Raw genomic sequence first — 14394 nt, 5'->3', positions numbered from 1 at the left:
TCCCCAGTTGAATAGAGACAGGGAACTGCTAGGGAGAGTCCAGCAGAGCCCACAAAGATGCTGAGGGGCCTGGGGCAGCTCTGTGAGGAGCAAAGGCTGAGAGTCCTGGGGCTGAGAGCCTGGGGAAGAGCAGCCCCAGAGGGGAGCTGAGCAATGCTCAGCAAGAGCTAAAGGAGCTGTGGGAGGCAAGAGGCTGGGGCCAGACTCTGCTCAGTGGTGCTGAGGGAGGTTATGGATGCCTCCTCCCTGGAGGTGCTCAAGGCAAGGTTGGATGAGGCCTTGAGCAGGCAAGTCTAATTGAAGCATCCATGGCCACAGCAAGGGGGGTTGGAGCAGATGATCTCTGAGGTCCCTTCCAGCCTGAGTCATTCTGATACTTGAGTGCTGCCCAGCTCCTGAGATCTTGCCTGAAGCAAAGCCCTCAGGCAGTGAATGGCCATCTGAAAACCAGCAATGCACCAATTTGCTGTCACAGAGAAGGCTGCAGCTCTGGCTCCCTGGCACATAATTACCTCATGTAATTATGCCCTTAGTTTACATCTGCAGCACTCCAGAGGTCCATGGCAATGTCATTTCATGACAAGGTGGAAAATAGCACAGACCTCTTGTGTGATGTCTTCTGCACTTGGGCATCTGATTGCTTCTTGGGATACCATAAAGAAAAGGCTCCTGTGTAAGACTCCTGGTGTGCAGCCCAAGCCTGCAGGACCCTGAAGAGCCACAGCATCACTAACTCCCAGAATGGATTTGTGCTGCTGAGCCCACCCAGAGAAGAGCAAAGCTTCTCCTTTTTCATTTCAAGGCCTAAGACAACCTGCTAAGAATTCTGAAGACATGAATAGCAGCTTCATGAATTATGAATTGCAAGCTGAGTCATAAAAGCCAAAAGGAAACCCTGCAGGTATGTGGGGCAGAAATCCTGAAAATCTCCAGCTATAAATACCCAGCTGCTCCCAATAACCCACATGAAGCAGAAGACCTGCTTGGAAAGCTCATTCTTCCTCACTCCCAAGGTCATCTCTGCTGGTGGAAGTAGCAAATGGAGCCAAGTTAAAACCAGAAGAAGCAAAGAAGGAAGTGAAGGGGAGAGGCAACCTGCCACAGAATCACTTAGGCTGGAGAAGCCCTTGAAGAGCATTGAGTCCAACCATGAACCCAGCACTACGAAGTCCACTGCTAATCCACAGCCCTCAGCACCACTGAGGCAGCCTGCTGGAGGCTGTGTGAATGTGGAGCTGTCATGGGCTGGTAGTATGCAGAGAAAAGCTGAAGAGCTTCCCTCCCACAGCTGGACCTGAAGAAATCCAAACCTGCAGCATGGACTTGTGCAGCAGCCCTGGACCCCACACATCTCAAGGCTGGTTTTATTTACAGTCCCTGTAAGAAATGGGAAGGAAGGGAGGGGAAAAGGGAACAATGGATTGCACAAGGGAGTGCACAAATCATTGCTCTGCAGATTATGACACACACAAATATTTGTTTCTCTATGAAATATTTAAAACTATTCCTCCTCTAAGATATGTATTTAGATGGTTATTTTTTTCCACAAAGATGTAACAGTTTTGGCAGAACTTTCAAGCCCTGCCAGGAAAGCTATTTGGCCTGAATCCTTAAAGAGAGGGAAAAATCAATGGCTGCTGGAATTGGTGGTGTGTTTCAGGGAGCACAGATTTACTGTGGGGAAAAGCCTCCACTGATATTTCAACAGCACTAACCTCCAGCAGGCAAGCTCTTGACAAATGTGGTTTAGAGAGGGAGCTTGCCCCTTTGCTGCACTAAAGTCACCTGCAGGGCTCTCACCTTCTCCCTCCATCACTTTGCTTCTCTCCTCTTCCTCTAGATCAGGCCCTCTCTTCAGCTCCTCTTTTACTTTCACATCTTCCAAGGCAGTCTCCATAGCCATGACATCCCCAAGAGACTTCTGATCCTCTGTCTTGTGTCTTCTGGGTTGACTTCTCTTTCTGTGAGACCTAGAAGCACACAAGTGTGATTTGACATAAAAGAACAGCCTTCAACATGTGAAATAAAACCATCCCTGTCTTAAGAAGCTGAATGAGAAACAAAAGGCTCTCCTTTGGAGAGCAAACACAAGGTAGCCAACAACAGCAAAAGAGATATCTGAAAGGAAGCAGATGAACCTTGCAGAACACAACAGTTAAGATCCAGTCACAGCAGCCATTAATTGTCCAGGTTTCTTGAAGAGCTTTTCCCCACCATTACAAATGTGAGCTCAGGAGCTGCAGCCACAACCACTTTCATTGTCTTTTTCAATCTATTCTGCTTGCATTTCAAAATGCAAACTTGTTATAAATCTTGCTTTCATCCCCTGCCTCCATTCCATTCCAGATGCTTCCCTTTGGCAAAGTGCTGCAAGCCTGCAAAGCAGCATCCTCCAGCCCCGAGACATCACCCAGGCTCTGCCACTTCCTACAGCCACACTGCTACCCACAAAGCAGCAGCAGGAGGCAGCCTGGCAGTTTCCAGGGGCAGAACTCACAGGGTTCAAGGCCTATCAAGAAGTCTAACTAAACAAAGTGCATATTAGGATCATCAGACTAATAGTCCCAAAGCAATGCTGGTCCTTCTGAAGAGTCAATGGCAGCAAGACATGGAGGTGACAGCAGCCACCACACAAAGAGAAGTGCTAATTGCCAAGTCAGGATCAGGGCTTTTTGGTTAGGAACTGCATCAGGAGTCCAGCAGCCACACAAACACTCCTCACTGCTCAGGTGGGACAGGGAGGGAAAACAGGAAGAGCAGGAGCTAGAAAACTTGCAGACTGGGCCAGAGGAAAGGATAAAAAGATGAAGATGCAAAGGAATTCCACTCACCACCTCCCCCAGGCAGCCCAGTGTCCAGCAAGTCTCCAAACCATGGCCACCTTGGAAGCCAACCCAGCCTCCTTCTTTCTCTAGCCCAGTTTTTATCACTCAGCAAAGCCTTTCATGGCCTAGAAGATCTCTTTGGCCACCTGGGGTCAGCTGTTCCAGCTGTGTCTCCTCTCAACCTCTTGCCCACCTCCAGCCTAGTCCCCGGGCAGGGGGCAGAGTGGCAATAAAGTGAAGCTTTGATCCTTTCAGATTGGTGACTCATGAGCACTGTGTGGCCACAAAGCTCAAACACAGCCCTCCAGGCTGCTGTGAAGAAAGTCAACTCCACTCCCAGAGCCAGTACAAGTGTTTTTTTACAGGATCTATCAAACAGCTCCTTGGATGCTGCCTTTAAGCCTAACAAGCTCTCTTTTGAAAGAGACTGATGCAGACACCTGTATTTTTTACACCATTGTGACTTGTAGCCACATCTTCCATCTGGCCTTGCATCTCCCACCAGGTACCAAACTGTCAAACACAATCACACTGCATTCATCTGCCCCAAGCTCTAGAAAAGGCTGAAATTCAGCTTCCCAGCCTCAGAGCCCAGAAGCTCAGTTGCTAATTAGATTTGGAGTATAATGGAATTAAGAGCTCTTCATCATGGAACCAACAAAGAAGGGAGGGGGGGGGGGATGAGGGGAGGGAAATCCAACCTGAGCTGAATGATCAACAGAAAAGCAAACTGCTCCATCTGCACAGACATTTCTAATTGCCAGACTCTAACCATATGGTGGCCCTCCAAGTGGAGATGTTAGCTTTGCACCTGCAAGACACTCATTAGCAGGAACACACAGCTGAACCCAGAAGGATCAACTTCTCTCCTCACCCATACTCTGAGTGCACACCACCTCCTCTGTGCAGCAAAAGCAAGGTGGGAGGAGAAGAGAAAGACTTTTCCATTGCAGCTGGAACTTTCCATGGCTGGCTGAAGGAAGCATGGGTGGGGAATGAAGAGTTACAAGCTATTTTTAGTGGAGTGTTTTATTCCTGGGCTGTAGAAACACCAGGAGGAAAAAAAACCCACCCATATAAAACAAATGAAATCACAAAGCTTCATACTCAGAGCAGATAAAAAAAGGGGGGGGTTATTTTTTGCAGTGCTCTTCTCACTCTGAAGTTGTGGGGGGAAAAAACCAACAAAATGAAGAGAGGCAGAAAGAACATAATTTAAAGGAAGTGTGCTTCCCAGAAACAGAGAATCCCAGAAATGGGCTTTTTGTGGCCTAGACTGAAACAGTCTCACGCTGAAGCCACAAAGAAAGTTGAGTCCTTCAAGGTAACTAAGTATGAATGACCTCAGAGAAGAACTAAGAGAGCTCTCTGCAGAGTTGAAAAGCTGTTTGCCCAAGAGAGCTGGCAAAATAAAAAGCAGTGTTTGTGTTTCTTTGAAGGAGAGCCCACAAAGTGACTTTAATTAAGTAGATCCAACTGTGAAGAGGTTTGGGCAGAGGTGAATCCCATCCTCAAAGTCCATCCTGCTGAGGCAAGCCAGTCTTCAGGTACAATTCTGTCTTCCCAAGACGTAAGCACAGGAGAGAAGCTCCTGCTAAGCAGGAGCCAACAGCTTCAGAACTGCTTCAGGATAATACTGAAATAATCTAGGAAGCAAGGAACAGATAAGGGAAGAAAGTGCCTGGTGCTTTTGCAGTAGTCCTGGGTTAAGAGAGAGGCTTCTCTGCTAAGAAACAGGCACAGAGAGGGAAAATAATCCTTGGTGTTTGCATCCTGCCTCAAACTGAGCCAACTGCACCTAGATCTGAGTAACCCTTCACAGCCAGAGGCAGCAAAGAGATTCCCAGCTTCCATCCAGATGTGGAAGCAAAAGATGCAGAGACCCCCTGGAGTTCAGTCATTGCCTGTAGAGCATCGACTGCAATTTCGGACTCAGAGGCCACACTGCTTCTCCTAAAGCTCAGCAGAGGAGGAAGAGCCTTTTATGAGGCCAACCTGTGCCCAGGTGGCCAAGAAGGCCAACAGCATCCTGGCCTGGGTCAGCAATGGTGTGGCCAACAGGACCAGGGAAGTGAGTGTCCACCTGTGCCTGGCACTGGTGAGGCCACACCTTGGGTACTGGATTCAACTTTGGGCCCTTGCTCCAAGAAGGACATTGAGGAGCTGGAGCAGGTCCAGAGAAGAGCAACAGAGCTGGTGAAGGGTCTGGAGAACAGGGCTGGTGAGGAGCAGCTGAGGGGCCTGGAGTTGTTCAGTCTGCAGAAAAGGAGGCTGAGGAGAGACCTCATTGCTCTCTACAGCTCCCTGGAAGGAGGCTGCCATGGGGTGGGGTTGGTCTCTTCTCCCAAATAGCAGGTGACAGGAGGGGAGGAAATGCCTCAAGTTGCATCAGGGGAGGTTTAGGTTGGAGATTAGAAGAAACTTCTTCACTGAAAGGGTTCTCAAACACTGGCACAGGCTGCCCAGGCAGGTGGGTGAATCCCCATCCCTGGAAGTGTTGAAAAGCTGCTGAGAGCCATGGTTCAGCCCCAGCCCTGGCAGTGCTGGGTTAATGGTTGGGCTCAATCTTGTAGGCCTTTTCCAACCAAAACAATTCTGTGTGATTCTGTGACCAGTTAGCTTCATCCACAACCACTTCACCACTGCACATCACTTCCAACTCAGCAGATCTACTGCACATTCAAGGATGGAAAACCAGATCAGGCACAGGACAGCTGAGGCTCCCTGACGACGAGCAAGGAGACCTCAGAAGAATACACACCACCAAGATGAAGTCTGAGGAACCTCAATGCCCTAAGATCTCTTTTGAGGAAGCAGACAAGAAACCAATCTCACTGCCAAAGGAAAACACTCTCAGAGTCACTATTTTGACAGGAAAAAGAATGAAGCCATGGAAGGTGATGAGGGAAGTCACATACCGGTGCTGCTTGTCCTCTTCCTCATCTCCTATCCTATAAAGCAAGATTCCAACAGGGAAAGGTTAGCATGCCAAATCTTCCACTCAAGCATGCTCCAAACCACACAAAACCCCCCACAAACTTTGGAGAACATTAACACAGAGATCAAAGGAGGCAGAGAAAGGCATGCAGCAAATCCCTTTTGCCACTGATGGGGTCGGGGTGGGGTCTGTGTGTGCTTTTATTTCCTCCTTGCTTTCTGCTAAGTGAAGCTTTAAATGTTTACCAGAGATTAATTTTGTGTCTTCCAGGGCAAGAGCTGAGATGTGAGGGGGGCACACAGCGTCCTACTTTCAGCAGACATTAGCTTCCCTAACAGTTAAAGGAAGCAGAACAATGAGGGAAAGCATCACCCAGGAAAAAACACCACAAGAGCTGTTGATCAGTGAAAGACCAGAGCAGAGTTTGGACGATCCCCAGCGGAGAGCTGCGGTGTTGAAAACCCTGCCCTCAGTGCTCCACTTTCTTGGGGTTCCTCCTGGATTTTCTCCTTACCTGCGAAGCAATTTAGCCTTCAGGTCTGCCTTTGTCTCATTCCAGGCATCCAGCTCAGGGCTGGTGAGAGCTGTGGGTTTCATGTGGTCCAGGACAGCAATGTCTTTGCCCTGCTTCCACAGGTCGTAGCGCTCCGGCTGCAGGACCCTGACGAAGACGTCCATGGAGATCTTCACCATGTCCTTGCGGCAAGTGCACTGCAAGAGACACCAGAGCCACCTCAGCTCACAGCAACCTTCTCTGTTCCCAGCAGCCCAGCCTGCCTTTCTCCAGAGGCAGACTAACCCCCTGCCCATCTGGTCTGGAAGGTCTCGTGTGGCTCAGTGCTGGGAAGCGCATGAATGTCTGAGGGCAGCAGGTTCGTGCCCAGTGACAGAGCAAGGTACAAGGGGTACAAGCTGGAACCCAGGAGCTTCCACCTCAACATGGGGAGAAAATTCCTCATGGTGAGGGTGACAGAGACCTGGAGCAGGCTGCCCAGAGAAGTTGTGGAGTCTCCTTCTCTGGAGACTTTCAAAACCCACCTGGATGTGTTCCTGGGTGACCTGCCCTGGCTGACCCTGCTGTGGCAGGGGGTTGGACTGGATGATTTCTGGAGGTCCCTTCCAAGCCCTGACATTCTGGTAGGGACACCTCACACCACAGCAGGTTGCTCACAGCCACCTCCAGCCTGGCTGCAAAAACCTCCAGGGATGAGGCTTCCACCACCTCCCTGGGCAACCTGTGTCAGTGTCTCACCACTCTCATGGGGAACAACTTCTTCCCCATTCAATCTGAATCTACTCACTTCTAGTTTTGCTCCATCCCCCCCATCCTATCACCACCTGACATCCTAAAAAGTCCCTCCCCAGCTTTCTTGTAGGCTCCCTTAAGATACTGGAAGGTTTCTTTGGAGCCTTCTCTTCTCCAGACTGAAGAGCCCCAACTCTCCCAGCCTGTCCTCACAGCAGAAGAGCTCCTCTGCATCCAGCAGCTTTTCAGTCGCTTCTCCAGGAGCCATTTCCAAAGGCCCTGTGCACTGCTACAGAGAGGAGCACAGAAGAGCACCCCCAAAGCACACAGCATCGATGAGCCCCGGGGATTGCCCTCCTCTGCCTTCACAAAGCATGACAAATGCTTTCCAAGGGGCACAGTCCATGTTCTGCTCCCACCCTGGAACCAAAGCTCCGCGGCACGCAGATGCCAACCGCTTCAAACCGCGCGCAGCGCATCCCGCTCAGGCAGGTCTAAGGGTCTCCTGTATGGTCTCCATCCACCACCAGCTTACAGAGCCTCACAAAAAATGCAAAGCACACACAGACTGTGGAGAAGCAGCCACACACTGAGCTGTCTGGATGCTGCTCTGAGCAGTGCCACTGCGGGCTGCAATCTCCGGCGCACCACAGCAGCGGGGCCCTGCAGCAGCCCAGTTCCTCCTCTCCTCACACAAATCTGACATGATGGATGTTTATGGTGCAATTTTCATTTCATTTGATTGCTTTCACAGTAGCAAGCATGAATAATTCACAAAGCCTCTTTCCTTTGGGGCTTCTTCTGGGACCACACAGTTCAATTTCCTCAGCTGCTGCACTTGGGGCACATTTGTGTTCCCACCGTAGCCAGGGGACTATTTCCAAGCCCTTCCCTCAGACCCAGCAGCAAGATCCTGCTTAACACCCTGCAGTACAGCTGGAAAAGGGAATGTACATGTGTGGGAGTGGGGTGGGAGAGAGAGGAGAGTGGCAAAAGGCCCTTCCCAGCTCTCCTGTAGCCCCCTTCAGGTACTGCTCTAAGGTCTTAGTGGAGCCTTCTCTTCTCCAGGCTGAACCACCCCAACCCTCTCAGCCTGTCCCCACACAGAGGATGTGCTCCAGAGCTCTGATCACCTTCCTGGCCCTCTGGACCCTCTCCAGTAGTTCAATCAGCAGATCAGGAGAGCCCCTGAAGGCCTCCCCTAGCCTCACCTCTGCTTTCCCTACCCTAATGCCTTTGTCACCCACACAGGATAACCACCTGCAAAGACAAAGAGCAACCTGAGCACAGGCAAAAATACTCTGCTGAAGAAGAGCACAGGGAGGAGGAACTTCTCCAGCACAGGAAACCTTGACTGTTGATTCTTCCTTCCTCTAGTTGGTATTTTAGTCTCTGCTTCTCCAAGTAGGAGACTGTGGCAAGAATCTCTGCCCACCCCAGGAACGTTGTCTCATCAATTATAACTCCAAAGACTGATAGGGGGAAATTTGTGGCTGCTGCCCATGGAGCTGTTATCTTATCTGCAATAATTTCAGAATGAAAACACTAATAAGTCTCTCTAAAATAACAGTCAAACCAAAAGGCTGTCTCCTTGAAGCAATAAAAACCAAATGATAGATGGGGAAAAGGCAGCTTGGGTTCAACCTCAAGCTCCAGCAGCATTTTTGTAAGGTTATTTCCCCTCACTTGCCAGCTATTAGCACTAAACTGAACCCCATCTGCTCCCTCACACCCAGAAAGGTATTGCAGAGCAACCTCTCTCAGGAAGGGATTTCAAGTGGCACCTCTGGTGCTGCTGGAAGTCCTCCTCACTTGACACTCAGATGAAAACAGGGCCCACAGCACAGTTGTTCCAGACTCAGCCAGCCTCCCACTTTGCCTTAATCATGAAATCATGGAATGATTTGGATTGGAAGGGAGCTTCAAGATCATCTAGTTCCAATCCCCCACTAGTTCCCACCTCCTACTAGATCAGGTTGCTCAAGGCTCCATCCAACCTGTGTCTGAACACTTCCAGGCTTGAAGCCTCCACAACTTCTTTGGGCAACTTGTTCCAGTGCCTCACCACCCTCCCTGGGGAAGAATTTCATCCTAATGCTCATCTAAATCCAGCCTCTTCCAGCTCAAAGCCATTGCCTCTCATCCTGTCACTCCCAGCCCTTGTCAGAAGTTCCTCCCCAGCTCTCCTGGAGCCTCTTCAGGTACTGGAAGGCTGCTCTAATGTCTCCCTGGAGCCTTCTCTTCTCCAGGCTGAACAACCCCAACTCTCTCTGCCTCACTGGAAAGAATTTCCAATGCCTATCCTGAACCTGTCCCTCCTCAAGCTCCAGTCCATTACCTGTATTACAGAGATGTTAGTTGAGCTCTAGTGGCTGCTCATCCAATATGACAAAACAAACCAGCCTGGGCTCCAGTTCAGTTTTCCTTCCATTCAGAGCAAGGCTCCCAGCTACAGCTGAGCTCTCAGAAGGCACAAAGCAGACACACTGCAAGTATGTGCCTGAAAGAGGAGTGGCAGGGATGCAGCAAGGAAATGAGGAGTTAAAACTTTGAGGAGCAGAAGAAAAACCCCAAATGCAGAGTTTGTGTCTAATGGGTGGTGGTTGGAAGCTTATGGAAAAGAAGATGAGCCTTGACCCCCTGTTTCTAGAATAATTACCAGTATTGCCCTCAGTCTCAACAACAAACCAGTTCATTAGGAAACCCACTGGAAATCCTCTCCAGAGTTTCATAAACAAAACAATTAGGCAAAGCTTTCCATGGACTCCCCCTGGTCCCTGGCTTCAGGGCATGCTTCCTCCTTGCCTGCTTCCTCAGCTTGCTTCCATAATGATCCAGGCAGCTTTTTGTGGGGAGAAGAGTTGGGTAAGTTGCAAGGCTGTGAGCTGGGGACTCAGACTTACCCTGCTGCACTCCCTTCACAGTTCATAGAATGGGTTGGCTTGGAAGGGACCTCCAAGATCTGCCAGTTCCAACCTCCTGCCATGGGCAGGGACACCTCCCACCAGCCCAGATTGCTCAAGGCCTCATCCAGCCTGGCCTTGAGCACCTCCAGGGAAGGGGCATCCACAACCTCCCTGGGCAACCTGTTCCAGTGTCTCCCCACCCTCACTGTCAAGAATTTGCTCCTCATCTCCAGTCTCAATCTGCCCTCCTCAAGCTTTGATCCCTTCCCTCTCACCCCAGCACTCCCAGCCCTAGTACCAAGTCCCTTCCTGGTTAGACCCCAGGAGCTCAGAAGAGAGCTGATAAAACTCCAAGAGAAGCTTCAGAAGAGAAACTGTCACCTTTCCACCTTGGGATGGAAGCCTGGGTGAAAATCACCTCCTCCCTGCACAGAACCAAGAGCTTTGTCAAGAATGAAGTGTTAGGGATGTTTAGAAATAAGAGAGGAAAAGAAGTACAAAAAACTAAATCCCCCCCCAAGAAAAAGGTGGAAAATTTTGTACAGGAGCAATTTGAATCTGTCTGACAAAAATAAACTATGGAAATGCTCTTCCATAATCCATTTTCTCTCTCTATCCTAAGCTTCAAAGCTCAAATTCAAGTCACTTAAGACATCCAAAGTGATGCAAAGCTGCAGCTCTCATTTCCCTTATTGCAGAGAGCAACTTTAGCACCAGCCACTGCAAAAGCCTCATGAATTTCTTCTCTTGGATAATAAGGATGTCTTTTGGAAGGGAAAACCTCCCAACATCTGAATCAGGAGCTTCAATTTACAAGGAAAATTAGATGCTAGGTGGTTTTAAATCACAAACACTCCAAATGTGAAGTTGAGACTCTGTTATTCTAACATCAGACAAAGAAGAAACAGGTGAGGAGAGGGTCCAGAAGCAACAAGCCAACTGAAAAGCCCATGGTCTGAGATCCCAAAAGCACCTCTCTTCAAGTCCACAGGATCACAGAACGCTAGGGGTTGGGAGGGACCTCTGGAAATCATCCAGGCCAATCCCCTGCTCCAGCAGGGTACCCACAGCAGCTTGCCCAGTGTCCAGGTGGGGTTGGAAGCTCTGCAGAGAAGGAGACTCCACAAGCTCTCTGGGCAGCCTGCTGCAGGGCTCCAGCAGCCTCACACCAAAGAAGTTTCTCCTTGTGTTGAGGTGGTACCTCCTGGGTTCCAGCTTGTACCCATTGTTCCTACCACCATCACATACAGCCTGGCACCTTCATCTTGACACCCACCCCTCAGATATTTATAGACACTGCTCAGATCCCCTCTCAGCCTTCTCTCCAGACTAAACAGCCCCAGGGCTCTCAGCCTTTCCTCACAGGAGAGATGTTTTAGCCCTTTCATTGTCCTTGTAGGCTCCACTGGCCTCTCTCCAGCAGGTCCCAGTCTCTCTTGAACTGGGGAGCCCAAAACTGGACACAGTATTCCTGGTGTGGTCTCACCAGGGCAGAGTAGACGGGGAGGAGAACCTCCCTAGACCTGCTGGGCACACTTCTAATGATGCACCCCAGGATAGCCTTGGCCCTCTTGGCCAGAAGGGCACCTTGCTGTCCTGTGCAGGTGCCTTCCCACAGCAGTAAAACCCAAATGGAAGAGCCTCACTCATCACCTCCTCCCCAGGGCAATGAGTAAGCAGCAGAGCAGGTGGCTCCACACCAGAGTGAAGGTCTGCAGGGAAATACTGCACAGGGTGAGACAAAGGCAGCTTACTTTGGAAGGTAAAATATAGGATGTGGGAAGCAAGGGCAACTTGACCCCATTTTATATTGAGCTAGATAATTCCAGCACTATCTCTGGAGTAAACAGGAGATAAAATGAAGGTATGAAAATGTCAGCTGAGAGTAACCCAGACACTGTCACCCAGGAGTGCCTGCTGTTAACACAAAGCAAAGGGTAAGAAATTGTTCCCCTCCCACCCACTGATTTCCAGGCCAGGCTGCAAAACAAATCCAAAAGCCAACCTGGGAGGTACTCCTGAATTTCTTACAAGGTTTGGCACTCTGCAAGTGCCTCTTGGAACAGCAGGAGACTTCCAGGCCACCTTGACTTGGGGAAGGCCACTTCACTGAAGCACTTGGGTTTAAAAGGGTTGTTCAGTCAAAGAGCTGAAGACCCAACAGAGCTGTCAGAACCAAAGGGAATCAAAGCAGTAATGCAGGAAGGAACTGCAGGCTCCTGTGGCAAAAGGTGAAAACCCAGACAGCAAGGAATGGAAATGGTCATTCCCTGCCTTGCATTCCCCAGGCCTTCTTCAACAACCAAAGAGAATTAATGGAAGACAAATGACTGAAGGACTTCAGGAAGATATTCCTCCCTCATGTTCTGGGCTCTGCCTGTGCAGCCAAACACTGACTGCAGGATATACAAATAAAATCATTCCCACTCTGCTGTGCTATGGAATCACTCATGATGGGATGGGTTGGAAGGGACCTTGATGATCATAGATTGACAGAATGGGTTGGGTTGGAAGGGACCTTCAAGATCATCCAGTTCCACATGCAGGGACACCTCCCACTAAGCCCAGGCTGCTCAAGGCCTCATCCAACCCAATGCTAAGGTCTAAAGCAGATATTCTGGTGCCAGCTGACTCCTGAAATCCAGTGCCAGTCTCTCCAAGGCTATGAAAATCCCTTTGAAGTTATTGCTTCTGGATCTCTTTCTCCCCTCCCCGCTCTGACAGACTGATGCCCACGTTGATCAAACAGGACTGTGCCAGTCAGAGAGGCCTGGGCCCTCAAAAGAACATTCCCTGCCAGAGCCTCAGCTGAGCTGAAATGAATTCCCATCACGTCCCTGGAAAGACCCAGTGACAGCACACCAGGATTAGCTATGGGAGCCCCCAAGATTAACAGAAGGTCTCCCTCCCACTCTTAGACAAGCAAGTGACAGATGTGCTGCTCAACCACAGCTTTTCACACAGATTAGGTGGCAGAGGCAAGCTGTGGTTGGCCTCAAAGTCACCTTGACTAGAAGGAAGTCAGCTGCAACACAAGGTTCCTGGAGGACAGCTGGAGACATTTCCACTGACAGCAATGGGACAGCAGCTAAAGAGCTGATAATTCGTACACTGGTGGGCACAACGTCCAGCTGGAGGCAAGACATCTATTTCCCAGTGGAACACCACCACATAATTAAAGCCATGAAGAACAGGAGGATGTTAAAGCCTCCCTCTGAATCCAAGGAGATTGACATTTGCTAAGGAGAGGGAGCAATCACTCCTGTCATGAGAGGTGACAGGAATTTTGTCTGGCACATGCTCAGCACTGAGGCTGGAGGAGCAATTATGAGAAGCATCAGCAGAGCAGGCTCAAGAGGCAAACATCTGCTAGAGAGAAAAAGCTGAAAGAGGACCAGGGAAAACCTGGAGAGAGAAAGGAGGGAATTCTGCTGCACCTTTGTGGTCATCCATGTGCCAACAGCCACCAGCTCTGGAACGGTCCACCTGGGCCTGGAACATGCTAACAGATACTGGAGACATCTGATACAGATGGAGACAAATTCATCTCTGTGTGTTGGCCCTGTGTTAGTCAATCAGGAGCTTTTGGTCTGTGTCTTCTTACACTGAATGCATTTGAGAAGAGAAGGCTCCAGGAAGACCTTGCAGGGACCTTCCAGGACCTGAAGGGGCTCCAGGAGAGCTTGGGGAGGGACTTTTGGTAAGGGCTGGGAGCGACAGGATGAGGAGCAATGGCTTTGAGCTGGGAGAGGGGAGATGGAGACTGGAGATGAGGAAGAAATTCTTTCCAGTGAGGCTGGGGAGACACTCTCCATGAACCCTCTCTCCAGGCAGCTTGAGTGTTCCCAGCTGAGATTTCATCAAGGCCCTGGCTAACTCCAAAGGAGATTTAAACAAGCCTTTTGCCCTGGGAGCACAGCAGCCCTCACGCCTCATCTGGAAAGCTGAGGGTTAATGACCATGTGTGCAGCTGGTGGCCGAGGCAAGGTGAGCTGCAAATCTCTGAGCAGACCAAGTGCCTCTGAGAGCAAGGGAAATAAACAGGGAGCTCTCCTTCCCACCCCCCGGCTTTCCCTCCCCGGCTCCGCTCGCAGCTCCTCGCAGCTCCGGCTGCTGCTTGTTCAGTAATTTCACGCTAGGCTGCTTAACAATGTAAGCATGGAGGCTCAATCTAAAGCTGCCCTTCCCAAATGTCACTTGTTTGGGAACACATGGCTGAACCCCAAATTGCTTTGAAGATCAGAGCGGTGCCTGCCGGCGGCGCCGCGCTTCAGGGCCTGCCGGAACGTCCACTTGAAACCCCACGTCCCGGCCGTGACACCATGAGCGTGTGCCACGGATCAACCAGGTGGGCAAGGGCACAGCAAACAAAAAACCCATTCTTCATGCTTTCAAACCAGCTCTGCTTGGCTGTCTTGGAGTCTAAGACACTCAGAGTTGATCTGAGGCCTCTCACGGTTCCAGGTTCTCTTTCTTCTA

The 14394-nt window shown here is 50.2% G+C and overlaps 1 protein-coding gene across 3 annotated transcripts in view; it reads right to left on the bottom strand.

Annotated features, from left to right (window-relative positions):
* Positions 1-14394, bottom strand: part of KDM4B (lysine demethylase 4B) — an 89971-nt gene that overhangs the window by 25036 nt on the left and 50541 nt on the right. For all 3 annotated transcript variants that reach the window (XM_054175087.1, XM_054175089.1, XM_054175090.1), the window contains 3 exons: positions 6278-6474; positions 5744-5776; positions 1801-1970 (listed from right to left, as the gene is read on the bottom strand). In XM_054175087.1, coding sequence (XP_054031062.1) covers positions 1801-1970; positions 5744-5776; positions 6278-6474 — 400 coding nt within the window. The remainder of the gene's footprint in view (positions 1-1800; positions 1971-5743; positions 5777-6277; positions 6475-14394) is intronic.

Source organism: Dryobates pubescens, chromosome 31, assembly GCF_014839835.1.
Source record: "Dryobates pubescens isolate bDryPub1 chromosome 31, bDryPub1.pri, whole genome shotgun sequence".
Taxonomy (NCBI): Eukaryota; Metazoa; Chordata; class Aves; order Piciformes; family Picidae; genus Dryobates; species Dryobates pubescens.
The sequence above is the reverse complement of the archived record's forward strand: the minus strand, read 5'-3'. Positions and strand labels throughout refer to the sequence as shown.